This window comes from Vanellus vanellus (assembly GCF_965231255.1).
Source record: "Vanellus vanellus genome assembly, chromosome: 4".
Classification (NCBI taxonomy): domain Eukaryota; kingdom Metazoa; phylum Chordata; class Aves; order Charadriiformes; family Charadriidae; genus Vanellus; species Vanellus vanellus.
The window spans coordinates 3497405-3513764 of record NC_138909.1 but is presented as its reverse complement, the minus strand read 5'-3'; the positions used below and the strand labels follow the sequence as shown (position 1 = coordinate 3513764).

General features: G+C 45.1%; 1 protein-coding gene across 1 annotated transcript; it reads right to left on the bottom strand.

Moving 5' to 3' along the window:
- Positions 1-292: 292 nt before the first annotated feature.
- Positions 293-15805, bottom strand: CDKL2 (cyclin dependent kinase like 2). Its single transcript, XM_082482959.1, has 13 exons — positions 15523-15805; positions 11003-11197; positions 9952-10130; positions 8917-9029; positions 8460-8599; positions 7347-7435; positions 6711-6837; positions 5589-5863; positions 5027-5117; positions 4160-4271; positions 3933-4039; positions 3111-3199; positions 293-1403 (listed from the first exon to the last, which is right to left on the bottom strand). The coding sequence occupies exons 1-12, from the start codon at positions 15688-15690 to the stop codon at positions 3140-3142; spliced, it is 1656 nt and encodes a 551-aa protein (XP_082339085.1). The 5' UTR covers positions 15691-15805; the 3' UTR covers positions 293-1403; positions 3111-3139.
- Between the last annotated feature and the right edge of the window lie 555 nt (positions 15806-16360).

Here is a 16360-nt window from a genome sequence, read left to right as displayed (position 1 = left end):
TTTCTGGCCGGGGAGGTGACTGGCACGTTCACTACAGGTACAACTGGGCTACCCCGGAGCCGTTTATCGTTAGTGGCAAAAAAAAAAGCAGGACAATGGGAAGGTAACAGTGGTATCGCCAATCGGGAAGGTGAGCGTGGTTGGCTTCGGGATTTAAAAGTCTTATTTTTCAATGCAGGTGATGCCAGCACTACCAACGAGCAGATGGGACACGGAGTCCGGGGAAGACTAAGTGAACGCATCTTACATTTATTTGTAAGCACACGCTAGTGCCGAGAAATTTGGAATTTGAATATCCTTTTATTTACAAATTTTAACGTACGTGTCAAAATGCAGCATAGCCACAAAGCTGTAAATGCCATGACATTCATACCATGTCCTGCTGTGATACATCGACGGGAAAAGGCCGTATTTTGTGGAAAGACGAGTTCCAAAATTAACTACACTGTACAGGGGTGCGAGCTGTGACAGCGGCCGTGAGCTGCCAGAAAATAATTGTGAACAACACAGGGACTCCGTAAAACTGACTACAGCCAACGTTGAGAGCAGTTAAGCACAAATGGTCTCCTAATGGCCCCAAGATAAAAACGATGCCACTGTCACATTTTACATGTCCCGCTCCCCCAAGGGAGCAAAAGGACTGATGACTTAAGCATGTTGCTGAGCGCTCACGAAGCCATTTCACAAGCCACCTGGCTCAGGATTTTACACCGATATTCTTCCTTAACCATTAGTAACAGCCAGATGTTGACCCAGCGTGGCCAGACAATGGGCCCAGTTCAACACCCGAAAGACAACCACCCAAAAAACAGGGACGAAAGCACGGAGGGAAAAGGAAGCTAACACAAGGTCACACATGCTGCTGAGCGTTAGCAAGGGTTTCAAAAGGGACAGCTGGGACCATTTAGGCATTTAAACGTTGTATTTCTTGCACAAAGATTTTCTTCACTGCCATTTTTGTCAAGGCAAAGGTACTTTCCAATAGAGATCAGGCAGTCCACCAAAACACGGGCAACTCCAGCAGCTATCTACTCTCTTCACTATTCATTTCAAAAGAAAATCCTCAAGAGGGCAGCAGTTAGACAAAAGCAAGCCCAGCTTCCTCCAAAATCCTCCAAACCAGCTTCTGCCCTTCTCACACACCAATAACCGCTATTTTTCTCCGAGCAGCCTCAGACAAGACCTGGCCCCAGGCCAGAAAGTCGGTATTTCAGCAGCTGTTTTGCATGCAAGAAATCCAGCAGCAATGGCAGTGCGAGCTCTGCCCACGGACCGGACCCGAGCCGCTTCCCGTGGCAGTCTGCTGCACTAACGAGAGAGAAAGGGATCCTCCTCTCTCCTGCAGAGACCTTGCAGCTTCAGCACTGGACGCTCGGGTGGTTTGTTCCCACTGTTTCAGCCACCTGCGTCAAGAGGAAAAAAGCAGAATGATGTTACGGACAGGGTAACAAAACCACTGAGATAATCCCTGATGATAGGCTTCCTTTATTTGGATTTATCACACGTCCTTACCTTGCTAAAGCTGTGCACTTACACCTCCCGTGCTTCACAGATGAGACTTTAGTAAGGTTTCTTTTCCCCCTACTTCTATTATCAAGATCGCTTCCCATCCCAATAGTTTTTCTTCTTTCTTCCTAGTAGCATTAAGCCATCACATCACGTGCATTAAGTGCCAAATACACTCACATATATTAAGAGCACGTAAACCATTTGTGCAGAGACTCCAGAGCCAGCAGTTGCTCCCTCTGCTCAAACGGGAAACACCAGAGCCCCCAAAAAACCACTAAGACGCACAGTTTGCACCTGCATGTTAACAGTATTGCCATGACACGCTCGTGGTTATCTGTAACGAACAGTGAGTAAGAGAGGAGGGAGGCTGTGGTGCCTGGCAGTCCCTGTGGCCACCATGAGAAGGGACAGATATGCGATCATGTCTGGGCTGGCAGCACCAGGGTACCCAGAGCGCTGAGTAAATCCCATCTACGCAGGACACAAGGTTCCGATACAGCCGGTGAGATTTTGGAGCACAGCTTCTGAAGACCCTCCCAGAGCACCTTGTCTCCTTCCCTTCTTTATTCTCCCCAACTTTGCTCCTTGTGGAAGGTGCAGTCCTTCTGCCCAGCCTCAGTGAGGAAAGAGAGGTGATCACGAGAGCAAAACCCCTCAGCTAAACTCTGAAGTTCTTGCTTTCAAGAAGATGAGACAAACTCCAACACATACAGCAGACTCCCTGGAAAATGCTGAGCATGTTACAAGACATAACAATACCCCAATGGAAAAAAGCAAAACAACAAACAAAACCACACATTTTTTCTATGAGGTTTTGTTGTTTTTTTTTTTCAGACAAAATGACTTAAGAGAACTGCACATGTTTCAACGTGCAAGATGAGAAACTATTAAAACCACATCTAAAAGCCTCAGCTTAAAACAATCTACAATGATAAGATGCGATGCTAATTGAAAGTGCAAATGGAGTGGCAGAGTTCAAACTCAGTAATTTGATCTTAAGACTAGAAGTCAACCGCACAGCCAGGACTTTTCCTAAGCCTCCTTCTCCCCCAGACCCCTGTCTCATGCCTGGAGAGCACTGAGGTATTGACAGCTACATTAAATAAATTTATATTGCATGACATAGTTACTAAAAATTTTCCTTAATATCAAGCTTGACAAGCGCCCCAAACCACTTTTCTCCCTTCCTGCACGAAAGTCCATTTTCTGCGATGCACTACACAGTGCTGTACATACAATCCTTTTTTCCACTCCTCACCCGAAGGCAGCCACTTTCCCCTTTTTGTTATTCTGTCGCCTTCCTCAACCCCCCAGCTTCATGTGCTGCTTAACTTCCAAAACCAACGCCCAGCACCTCAGCTCAGGAAAACAATTTGCCTGCCACAGCCAACTTCAGGACCTGTAAAGAAAGCTGCATGCTGCCCTACATGAGAAGTCTGTCCTAGCTAGGGGTCCTAACCGAGAATGCAAAGCGTAAAAGGATTTTTCCCCTTGCACCTCCCAACTAGGTAAGCGTTCATGAAACTATCTATTTGAAAGATACCAGTACACAGGAGAAATTAAAGCCACCAGAAGGCTACGCTGCAGAAATTAAAGCCTACCTTTTACAGGTGTGATCTCCTCCATAAGGCTAGTGGTCGACTCTGGGGAAACCGGCTTCTGACACATCGGGCATCAAGGTCCCCGACAGCTGTAAATTGAGAAGGGAAAAAAAGAAAGAGAGGGTTGAATTTCCAAGCGTAGTATAAATAGAGAGTGCAGTGGGAAACCGCCTTCTAGGGACGTACGCAATGCCCACATACAACTTAAAACACATCTGTTCTTTGATCAAATCAGACTTCCAAAACACTTCCTCCCCCTGCCCCAATGCGGTCTGCCAAATCTCAACTGGAAGTAAGGTGGCCAAAGTGAGGGTCTCTGGAATTACTTAACTGCCAAACATCTCAATGTGACCGAAGAACTCATCTTTTAAGAGAGCAGCAAGTTTTCTCCTTCTCTCCCTATGCCTGGCTCCTACGCTTTCCCCCTCCCTACTGCACTCAGCCCCTCAACATCTAACACAGCCAGAACAGTTCTCCTCAAAACACGTGTCCCTCCTGGCCTCTCTTCAACTCTGGCAAATCAGGCTTACTTACACCCCAATCCAGCCAGCTGAAATAGCAACAATTCATGTTGTCTGTCTTAGCAGTGAGAATCTAGTATTTAGCAAACCTCAGAGAGACAAATAGAGCCCTGTGTTTCATCTGTGACCCTTCTCTTCTCCCCCAGCCTAAGACCTCAGGTCCTTAACTTAGACAGTTAAGAAACCAAGGCAAGTTCTGCTTCTGTCAAGAGTCACACTGGAAATTTGTGGGTCGTGCTGTTCAGAAAGTCCTGAACCAAACAAATACAGAGCAGCACAAACTATTTCATTGCTTTCTTACCTGCTGTGAGGCCAGACTTGGGGTATGGAGGTCAATAGCAGCAAGAGAAGGGACACGGGACTCTGAAACTGGTTTATTTTCCTTTTTCAGAAATCTGGGATGCCACGCTGCAAAACAAAACCAATGCATACCACATCAAGGGAGCAAGAGCTGACTCCTTAATGCATACTGCTTCCTGTCACTTATTCAGAATCCAGGTTTCATTTAGAGGAGATCAAAGCTCCTACCTTCCACTGCTCTGAGTTCAGGGAGATGATTTAGTTCTGGCAAACGCACATCTGCCTTGGAGAATTCCCATTTTTTCCTATTTGCCTGCAGGATGTTTTTTTCATTAGTAACCTGTAATCAAGGGCACAAGTACCAGCTCATGAAAATATAGAACAAAGCTGTTTTCAAGCTTAAAAATACACCAACCCAGCAATGTTCCGCTGTAGCTGAACTTGCGCAAGAGTAAAAGAAAAGACCCTAATGTGTGTGAAGGAATCCATTCTGCTCAAGTGTCATTTATACATTAAAGACAATAGAACAGCCACAGCAAAAAAAAAAAAAAAAAATCATCTAAGCGAGAGTGCTCTCAGAGAGACAAAATACAACACTCGGATTAGGTATCTGCAAAAAGGCAAACATTCCTGCTGGCATGGAAACAATATTGCCTAGGCAGTGATGCAGTGGACAGCTTTCCATTTCACTTGTTTTCATTATCAATTTTTAATGCATTTATGACACGACTAAATAAGGCCCTGACCATGTTAAATCCAAATCCTCAATTCTGCTTCAGCAGCGCAGTACACATGGTCTACTTTTCCTGGCCAGGCAGGAGGCCATGGATATATTCCAAGTCTTACAGATATGCTGTGATGGACTGCTCCCCTCATTTAAAATTGTCCTCTGACACAAAATACGTTTCATATAAGATAACTAGTAGCAAAGGATAACAGACAACACACCTATAGAAAAAAAGGGGTAAAGAAAATAGTATTTCTAGTTGGGAATTATGCTGAAGGCTGCAAAACATGGGATTCTTGACAATAAAACACATACTTGAGTTCAGAATTTATTTTTGCTTTGCCAAGGGGGAAAGACAGATGACTTACCGATGTCAAGCTTACACTGTAATGGCCCGCTGGAGAATGCTTCCGTTGCTTTAGGAAGGGGTTCAAGTATTTTTTACTCTTCTCATCAACTCTGTAATCAAAAATAACCGAAACTTCGTATTAACTGGGGTAACACGGTGGATGTAAAAACAACAAATGCAGACACCCAGAAACACTGTCATCAAATGCTTAGGAAGAGGGCTCATGGGGAGAATACCCTTTGTGAGCTCAGTTAATAGAGAAGTTGGGACCAAAGGACAAGCCACGAATCAAAGAAAGGCCAGTGTCACAGCAGCTGGCAAACTGCTGCTGTCCAGTAGTGCTCTGCCAAGTGCAGAAACACGGGGACCCTGTGCCTGTGTGGACACGCACAGCCGCTCCAGGTGAAGCCGGGCCTTCTTATCCACATACAACGCTTCACCCCAGGACTGTTCCTAGCCGTGTGCTGTCCCAAACCCACATCTCACGTTCCCACATAATCATCCTGCCCCCCTCTCAGGACATTACAGCTCCTCGGCAACAGGGACGATAGATACAAGCTCTTCTAGTTCTGTTTCCTTACCTGTAATTAAGGTTTCCAGGCATGGGCCCCATCCCAACCGTAGTGGGAGAAAGGTTCTGGTTGATGGGAGGGATAACTATGCCTGCATTCTTGGCATAGTCCAAGCTGCTGCTGGAATCCTTTAGGCTGGTGTGAGGGCTTATTTTAAACGGGTTGATCGCACTGTCGTAGAGGGAGCTCAGGTTAGAGGATCGGTCTGCTTTCTCCGCATCAGCTTTAGAGCGCTTCGCCTTTAGTACCTTTGTATCTCTGCTCTTTGGGTCAATGCTGAAATCCTGTTTGGGCAGATAAACATTGTCTTTCTCTTACAGACATGTTTAAAAAGTAGCTTTGAGCAGTACGTGTGGGTAAAAAAGTCAAAGCCTACACCTGCAGGATTCTGCAAGGATCTAACAGAGATGGAATGTTTTTTAGTAGAAAACCTCTGTTCTCCATCAAGCAGGAGGAGACTCATCAGGCTTCCAGCCCCCTCTGTAAATAAGACTGAAAATGACGGAGGAAGAACAGCCGCATCCTGTGTCACTTCCAAAGAAATTAAATAAGAACTGAGCCAAATGTCACCTCAACTCACTCTGAAGCCTCTACTGATTAGTATCTGATCAAAAGTAAAATACGTAACTTTGGAGAGAGGGCTTTAACACAGGTAAACAACAGCATACACGCATTTTTCGTGACTCAACATGAGTTACACTTCCTAATTAATTCTTCCTTCAGCGCTGTATTTGCCAGTAACTGCGTCACGATGTAGTTTACCTGCAGCGGACTGTCCAAATAGCCATTTGCAGACCTCTGAGCCAAGCACTAGAGCAACTTTGTAGTGGCCAAATGGCTAGAATCAACGGCACAGAACTTCTACACATCAGCCTGCAGAGCTGGGGGGGCACTGGCCTAACGTACTGCCTTGAATCGGGCGACAATGTCTTCAGCGCTTTTTATACTCACCGTGGCCTCCACAGGTGAACTTCTCTGGCACATCACACTTACCTAGTCTTTTTTTTTTTTTTAAATGAAATGGACGATTATGCTTTTTTTTTTTTGCTATGAACTTAAACTGCTGCACATATAGTGATTTTAAAACATGAAAAAAAATAATAAAAGTTTGGAAAACAAAGATGGACCAACCTGGATACCAAGCATTTTTCTTTCTTCTAAAACATCATCTTTGTCCCTTTTGCTTATTTTTGATTTTTTTTGTAACTGATGGTCTCTGGCATCTTTCTGAATCTTTAATTTAAGCTCCTGAGCAAATCTATATTCCATATAAGGAAGAAAAAAAAAGGGGGTGTGTCTGTTAATATCATCATTAGTTGGTGTTCAGCCCGGGCTCCTACAACCATTTAAGTACTCAAACAAACCATGCCTTTTTAACTAAAGGGAAGCCAGCCAAATAAGATGCATCCATTAAAATAAATAAAATCTTACGAGTGCACACTTTTCACATTTCAGGAATAGAGACGTTTGTATCTCAGTCTGATGTAGTTGCAGACAGCAAATACAGTGTGAAACTATACTACCCAATACGGTGTGACACTGGGTGCGCACGCTGATGAATTAAGTGTCATGACAAGTTAATGCGGCAAACATGCTGCTGCAATGCGTTCCCTTTCAACTGTTCTATTTCCAGGAAGGCTAAAACCAAACAAAACCCAAGACATTCAGCGGCTGCCAGCTCTGCAAACCCAGCATGCAATCTTCAAGCACAACTGCTTAACTTCCTTCTAATATTAGCCTGCTTTAAGCAAGGAATGAATTGTTTACCTTTCAGCAAATCCATCTTTGTTAAAGAAATCGCACTGCAAGAGTTCAGCACAGGATGGTCTTTTGTCTGGATCAATCTGCAAACACTTCTGTCAAATCAACGGAAACATTAAAAGGCAAATACATTAGAAATGAAACAAAGGCTTTAGCATTTCCGAGTGAAATCAAGAAAAAAGCTGCAAAACTCCCCCCTCTAGGGCCTGTTATATTGAGATGGGCCCAAGGGACACCACTACCAAAGAAGTTTAATGTTTGCTGGCTGCTTCCATTCCAATCACTAACGCTCAAAGACTCGTTGCACAGGGAATACCTGTCACACAAATAGATCACTCTGCTCTCAGTAAACCTCCCTTGGTTTCAGTTTGTTTGGCTAAGGCTTTAGAATCTGTTTTTAGGCATTTCAAATACAACCATGTGGTTTTCAGGTTGTTTTAGCTACCCAACATACTGGTGCTCCTGTGTGAATGCACAAAAACACTCCCTGGAAGGATTCTTCAGAATCTATCACAAAGCTATAGGCTTCCTAACTCCCACATCGTAGACACATAGCTCCAAGGGCAAGGGACGCGTTTGGATGCCATCCCATCCAAACCTACTTGCTTGCACCAGCAGCTACAGGGAGGTTTGGCAGAAAACACTACATCCACACAGCTCTGCGATGGAGGAAGCAGTAAGGGGCCGTGTGTTATCTCCAAAGCATCCACTTCGGTAGCGAGTGAGGGGCAAAGCTTGTTGGGAGACCTTTCAAAAGATCAAAGGATGCAGTGAAGTGTACAGCAGATGCTTTCAACACAAGCCCTTCTTCACTTTTCAAATCTCCTTGGAAAACTTAATCAGTGGGGCACTATATGCTACAAATCTTCCCTGGGGGATATGCAGTGATCATTTTGGCTCTGGGGATGACTGGCTGAGTCTCCCCTGTCACCCAGGATGGCAGCTATCGTATCCTTGCAGTCCTCACCAAGCCACCAACCCAAGCAGTTGCTCATTGCATGGGTAGTTGAGAGAATGCCAGTTTAACAGCCCCAACCCTTTCTGTAGGCTTTACTCAGCTCCCCAAGGTGAAGGACAAGTAAACAGAGAAATGTTCACAGTAAATGATCAGTTAATTACCTTGGCTAAATCTAGCACCGCAGCAGAGAGCTTGGGATATCGTTTGTCCAGAGATTCGGCCTCCTTCACTTCAGGCAACCTCATGCCAGCAAAGAGGGGATTTTTATAGAATAACTCTTGGTGTCTCGGAATTAAATTACCTGGAATCACACAAACAAAGCAACCACATGGAAGAAATACAGAACAGCTCCATGAAACACATGAGAGGCTGGAATTCTGGGTGACAACTACCGTTAAGGGTTACAGTCTGGGTCGTTCTGTTTCCACCCGTGCGCCGTGAATTTATGTTGTTCTCAGAAGCTCCTCCTTTGTAACAGGCGCTAGGAGTACACGCTCTCAGAAATAGTTCAGCACACACTGCAGGCTTTCTCCCCACACCCTACTACTCCCCCTGTCAAAATGTATTTGACGCCTTCATTACTAAGCAGGCACTAGGAGCCCAACAGGCTGTTCTTACCCAGGCACTTGGTGATATGGTAGAGCTGGTCAATGTCTGAATCTCCAGGGAAGAGGGGCTCTCCTGTAAGCATTTCTGTTATCAGAGCACCAATAGCCCACACATCCACAGCCCTGGAAAAAAAAAAACAAACAAAACACAACCCACACCCCAGCTCAGCACGGCTTCATTCGTCTCTTTGATCTAAAGGCTGAGCCAGGCCAGTGCACAGCACGTCTTCAGCAGGTTACAAGCACCGAGGGCAGCTTTGCCCCCCCTAGACAGCAAGACAGCAGTTTTCCAAGCTTACAACTGCTCTGATGAATGGGAAGGATTCAGCTCTTGAAGAAGGCAAATGCTAGCAGAAGCCTGACATGTAAAATCAGATTCCAAAACGTATCGCTTTAAAAAAACCTAATACCACATAACATAACACATTAGTAGAATCTTGCACTTTAGAGAACACAAAGATAAGGAGCTCCTCTTTCTGCCGCTATCCCCTCTTCAGGCACATTTACTGAAAATGACATGTAATACAGGGACATATATAAACCTGCCCAATTGTACTAACAGACCTGTGAATACCACAGTTTAAGTTCTGACCTGGTTTTGCAGTACTGGGGATGCCAGTAAGAAAAAAAACTCATTCGTCCCACCTCCTCCCTCCTGAAATGTCCATCTAGAATTGTTTGAAGGGACTTTTCTGTCCTCCCTCCATGACTCCAACCACACAGGAGGGAATTCTTATCATAGCCCCCTCCAATACTAGCATTGGCAACTGAAAAGCTCCTAGAGACAATAGTCCGGGAATGATAAGGGCTCTCCTCGCCTTTTAAGCCAGGAAAGCCTAATACCGGCAGTAGCTAGCTGCAGAGTGGGAGAGAGAAGAGGAAGGCTTAAATATTTACAAGTTAATAACCAGGGAATGCTGAGCAGCATCCCTTTAACCTGTTTGCCAAGGAATAGCCGTCTTCCGCCTCCCCAAAACGCAGAGCACCCCCCTCCATACTCCCCACAAGCCCACAACCCTCCTGCCGCCTCGCATGCCAATCTTACTTGCCATACTTGGTATCTCCCACCAGCAGCTCTGGAGCTCTGTACCATCGGGTTGCCACGTAGTCTGTGTAAGCTTCTCCTGAAGCTGCTAAGGTACGGGCAAATCCAAAATCACATAGTTTTATAACTCCCGACTGGGAAACTAGTATGTTCTCTGGCTTAATGTCCCGATGTATTATCTGCACAGAGAAAAGCAAGTCAAGACAAATAAATTCCTCACGAGCAGCTCACCAAAACCAGTAGCTTTCTCACATCCAGGTAGAAGATTACATTTTTGCAGGCATGGGAAACATATGGAGTCTGTAAAAGACAGATGTGCACATAGTCAATGAACAAGTTCCAACCCAAGTGCACAGGTAAACACAGAACCTCTAATTTTTGCACACAGAAGCATTTGTTTTATGTCTCTCTTCGCTTATGTTCTGCAGGTGTATATACTATAGATAAACAGGCAGAATTTATTATGCTTGAAAATCTGGCCTTGACCACAAATATAAAAGCTCTAAGTACTGCAAGGGCCACAGGCATGTCCTGCAGTTAAATGTGAAGAGTATTTTAAGAATTGATGGGAGAGACAGTTTCCAAAACATATAAATAAATGTGTGTATGTTTATATATGTAGTTACACAACTAGGATTAAATTGGCAAACCTGTTAGAAATCAGTTGAGAACAAAATCCTAAAAATACAGAAGAGAAAAAGCAAGCCTCCATGTTTAAATTGACACTCTCAAAGTCAAACTTTGAAAAAGAAACTCTCTCCTGCTGCGAGATAAGCCAACCTACAAAAAGGGGCCACCAAGTACTGGATCCCCGTAGACTTCTGGACCCTTCCTTTCAAATACTCTCACAAATTCATCAAAGACAGACTACTGGATTAGCTGACATCAAGCTCTGACGTTTTGTATGAAATTCAGTCCGTCCCTTCTGCCCCGCCGCTTCCTTTTCAGCCAAGGCTTTATTTCCCTCAGTTTTGACATATATCAAAAATACAAGCTTCTGTATCTATTCATTCAAGGTTAACTGCAGAGCTGACTTCTTGTGCATACTTACATTATGACTGTGACAAAACGCAATTCCTCTCATAATCTGAAATAAGTATTTCCGAACCCTGCTGTAGTCTAGTCCATTTGGAAACGCCTCAAGGTCATCAAGCACCGTGTGATCCACAAATTCAAACACCAGATACCACCGTTTCTTCTTTTTGCACACTTCCAGAAGGTTCACAAGATTCTCATGCCTGAGTTGCTGTTATAAAACAGGAAATATTTTGTGAGAGCTTGACAGCATATAATGGGTAAACTGCGACCAGATACTTTTAACTACAACCCAGCCGGTGCACTGCCCTGGAATGTTCTTCTTGTCATGGCACCCATATTCGTTTATTTTTAAAATCAGCTCACTGATGTTTTAGAATAGGTTTTATTTTGCCAATTTAATATTTTTTTTTAACATTATCGGAGGATTTCCACCACATCATATATGTAGACATCAATTTTTGCAACCTAAACATAAATAAAACATTAAATAAGGACATTTCTTCTTAATGGGGATGCTCAAAATACACTGTTCTGTTGTAGGACTATCTCACGCATTTTGCTTCTCACAATACGCTCCTCACTTAAGAGGTGACAGTAACTCGTGCCCTGATCTTGACAAGCTTTAGAGCAAGCTTATGTTCCACATGAGAGAAATCTTGAGGAAGTCAAAAAGAATTCCAGAGGAGCATGTGGTTGACACGTGAGAGACAGCGGGCACCTAACAGCATCTCACACAAAGATTTGCCATGGCAAGGGAAAATCCAGAGGTCCCCCAGCTAGCAGGAAAGACAAAGCAGGACGGTTTGTACTGATAAGTTCAGCATTCTGCCAAGTATGTCTCTGACCACTGCGAGAGAAACAGGGCACTTAGCCACGACTGGTGAGCTGCAGAGACTCCTTGCTGGTTCCCTGGTTTTACTTACAAACAGCTCAAGCAACAATAAATGCAGCCCATAACATTGGGCTGTACCCGTGACTCAAAACTCCTTTAGGAGATATCCTCATCAAGGTGACCAATTAACACTGTGCTATACTGGCCTGCTCCCTCAGGGCAGGGCACAAGGAGCACAGCTAGCTACTCATCCAGACAGGATTCAAAGGATTGCTGAAGACAGTTCTCAATGTTTCGTTTTAAGAAAACCTTTTGCCTCTCCCAACAACCCGAAGCGATTCCTCTCTTTTCTCCCACATTTCCAGGAAGTTCACTCTTCTCTGTCATTCCTTTCTCTAGGTTCTCTTTTTAAAAAGCTCTTACATCCTCATTTAAAAAAACAAACAAACAAAAGCAGCTGCAATACGTCTCTGTTCTACCTAGCTGCCAGTTCATCACCAACTACTCCATGTCTGTATCTTATTTTTTTCTAATAAGACTGACAGAAGACTTTTCTTTTAAGCTCCTACCATACCCAAAGCATTTCTGTTGGCACTGCCAGCTTATACAAATTTACAATAACTGACATGGGCCAGAATACAAGCATGGATAAAAGGACAGTTCAGCATTCTTACCTATAATAGTGTTAACAATTAAACAGCTTGTATTAAACTGTCTAGTGGATTCAGACTGAAAATTGACAAGCCAAGGATTTGAAGAGATTTTTTACCCCCGATATTATGCAGAGGAGGAAGCTGAAGAGAGTTAGAGAAAATAACCTGCAACTTACATGAAGAGGAAAGAAAAAAAGCCGCTGTATTTTCTAGCTATTTTGTCATCACATTCTGACCAGCCAAGAATTAACTCCAATTCGTTACACATTTGTAACACTGGTTTATGACACACCACTTGAACAAAAACAGACCATGCTACAATGCGCAGTTATTTATTACCTTGGAGCCCAGCAGGGAAATACCATCAGAGGCTGCCTGAAGGCAGCACCATAGCCCAGGGATCACGATCAAGAAAGATGCGAAAGGACTGAGAGCACAGGGACTTGTAGGGAACATGCTCTGCCAGTCCAGAGGGAGAGCCAGCCAACCTGCACCTGGGTCTGCCAAAGACCCAGATTTCTTAGAAGGTCTGAAAAGAGATGATTTTTAAAAAAGATGATCAATTTGAAAAAAGCTCTTTCCTCAAGGATAATTTCTTCCCAGCACAGCAGATCTGAAGAGGTTTTGCTGTTTTCAGCCATGACTCAGTTTCTTCTCCAGAAGAGGAGAATAAGAAAAAAAAAAAAATTAGGTTCACAGGGAGCATGCAAAAGAAGAAATTAGAAAAAGATTAAATCTCTAGGTATTTATTTTCACTGTGAGAGGCCACGCTTATGGAGCTGTATATGGAAATGTTCCCCTTGCTAAGTTCCCATTTACCCACGAAAACAAGTTAATTCCCAATGCACCTGGGAGGTGGTACGTGCTTTGACTCACTAACTAAGCCAAGCCTGGCCAACAGATCAGGTATGATCCAGATTCACACAGGTCTGCTTTAAAAGAGTTTGAGGGGACAATGCTTGGAGCTGCTGGCTGCATCTCAAGCTCCAGCACGTACATTTCTATTAACTCTAAGGGTCTGTAGGTCTCGCAGTGATCACTTTTTTTTTTTCCCCTTCACTGCACAGGGACTATAGTCTGGCAGACTTGTGAAGAGACACTTATAGCACCCAAGAGGAGAGGAGGCAGGTTTGCACGTATTCCCACCTTCAGAACAGCCCATGTCAGAGGAAAAGCCTAGATGCACTCCAACTGTAATAAGACTTCCCTCCATTTCTTCACCAGACAGATCACCCGTGTCCCAACACTTAAAACTACCACATGTGCCCACGCATAGCAACAAGCAGTCTTCTGTGCATACCACCTGTGAGACATGGGAAGAAGGAAAGTGCTGCAACTACTGCTAGAGGCTACCGTGGCAAAGGAGCTGAAGGTGGCCAAAAGAGCAAGCAGAGCAATGGATGTATGTCCTGGTACAGAATGCCACTCTGCATCCCTGGCATCCTGTTCACAAAGGAACGCAGCAGAAAAAAACAGGCAGTGAAACAATTTAGCAACTTGCAAAAGCTTCTGTAGGTAGAACAAAGCCAAGAGAGGAAGCAGAAAGACCGTATGACAAAACACTGAAGAGCATACACACAAAACCCTATTTATCTAAAGCTCTGGAGTATTTTCCCAGACAGAGTATCTACAGCCCATGAAGATAAGTACCTTTAATAAACCAACCCACACAATGAGGCTACACCACATAACACTGCTGATAAGAAGCAAACAGGCTGAAGTACGACTGGACATTTAGGTGAGCATAAAGCATCCACAATTGATACCAGGTAAATCATGCACTCAAACAGCAAAGGACATTATGCCATCTGGCTTCAGCCTAAGGGCTAGCCATTGATTGATAAGGTCCAGGGAATGTGATATCCGTCCTCCTCCAGCCTCTCGCTGGCAGTACAACCCTGCTAGGAAAGTGCCATTAATAAAATAAAATAAAGTAAAACCTTCCTAGAAGCATTTTTCCATATCAGGTAACACCGGCACCCAGTCTGGTCAAGCACACTGTCACACATCCAGGTCCGCACTCAGTTGCAGGTTTTAAAAGTTCAGCCTTTCTTTCGTTTTCAGCAAATTCACAGCAGCAAGGTACTCGGATGTGGTACACACACACACGGGGACACAATTACCACCAGGAGGCAATAGAGAGCTCGTGACTTCCTTCCTCGTACCTTTCCCTGCTTAATACAGGGCAGATAAACAAGACTAGACTCTAAGCAAGTCAGGTTTAGCCAAGCAAATCCAGCACAGCACCCAGCCAAAGGGAAATGCAGCTCTGTACGGCTACAATTAAAAGGCTAAAAGAATCTACCACGGCTTGGCTGCTCCTGGAAATACAAACAGGGCCCAAGCCAGTCTTTTTTGGTTTGGGATTTGTTAGTTACACTTTGTAAATCGTGGTTTGAAGCAACTGTGTTTCCCTTTCAAAACTGAGCCAATGGCTTAAATTTACACCTATCCTACAACTTCACCGGATAAACACCACTCCTTAAAGGACTATTAAGCAGTCTCAAGAGACAGCTTCCTCCCAAGAACCCATTCCCTTCCTACAGGTAGATCTCACCCACACCCATCGGTTCTAAACACCCAGCACCTTTACTGCAAGAAAAACCCAGACCACAGACACAAAGGTTACTATTCTGCTTGAAGGAGACATTTGTCTTCACGAAGGTATTTAAACACCTCACTTAGGATTCCAAGTAGGCCGGGAATAGGCCCCTGGAGCACGGCAAAGGCTGGCCCCACACTCGGCTGCTCTCCCTCCCCGGGGAACACCCGTGCGGAGCTCCATCGCTCCCCTTGCCTGCAGCAGGGCAGGTTGCTAGAGTCATAACTACAGGAGCTTCCGAAAAACAAGATCAGGCTCTGGATGAACCATCTCGGTGCAGCGGCTCACGGCGGACATCATACTGCGACGGAAACGTCTCCCAGCTGAATTTAAACACGAAGCCACCAAAAAGCCATCGGTTTGGTCCGACTTCGCTGGAAACTACAGGCCAGCTGCCCTCAAAGCCCCCTCTCCCCCTTCCCCCCCCCCCCCAGCCCCCTCCTCACCTTGAGCAGCTTGATTTCCCTCACGGCGATCTTCCTCACCACCGCGTCGTCCTCGCTTTCCAGGAACTTTTTGACGGCGACGATCTGCCCGCTCTCCTTGTTTCTGCACTTGGTCACCACCCCGTAGCTGCCCTCCCCAACGAGGCCCAGCACCTGGTACTTCTCCATGGCCGCAGCGGGAGGTCGGGGATGAGGGGAAGCTCCGTTAGGCCGCGGCCGGCTGAAGGGAGCGGGGTCTCAGGTCCCGCTGCTGAACGGCGGCGGGCCCGAACCTGACGCTCCGTCGCCAGCGCAACGGGCTGCCGTAAAGCGCAGCCGCCGCAAGGCGCAGCCGCCGCGCGAGCCCCACCTGTCGCACCAGCCGCACGGCGCAATCGGCCGTGAGGGAAGGTGGGCGGCTGTCTTCGGCTGAGGCGAAAAATAAGGTGTCAGCTAGACGGGACTCCTCGGCTATGAATCAACATATTGTATCAAAGCAGACCCGTTTTTTGTTTTTTTTTTTTTTTTTTTTTTTTAAAACACGACAGCCTGCAAACCTTTTAATGACATTTTTGAAAACTAGTGGACGACCCAGCAAAGCCCTGATGACGTTAGCTGTATCTGTCCCCAGGTAAATGCAAAAAACCAAAAAGGTATTGAGAGCCTGGATGAATAGGCCCACTGATTTAAGGAAGAAAAAAAAAAAGCTGCCCCTGCATCTATTAGATGGGGTAATTATGTTCATCAATTAAAAGGTTTAGGACCGGATTCTCATCAGAAGAAGTGGAAAACATTTTGTATTCAGTCGCGACGGCACAAAAGGGAAGGATTGCACCATAGGATACTTTGGGAAGCCCTT

Coding starts and splice junctions, on each gene's coding strand:
- CDKL2 (XM_082482959.1), bottom strand. CDS start 15,690: ATGGAGAAGTACCAGGTGCTGGGCCTCGTTGGGGAGGGCAGCTACGGG. Junction 11,198..15,522: donor GGGAAATCAAGCTGCTCAAG/GTGAGGAGGGGG, acceptor GTTTTATAACAG/CAACTCAGGCATGAGAATCT. Junction 4,272..5,026: donor ACAGTGTAAGCTTGACATCG/GTAAGTCATCTG, acceptor CCTTGATTACAG/GTTACTAATGAAAAAAACAT.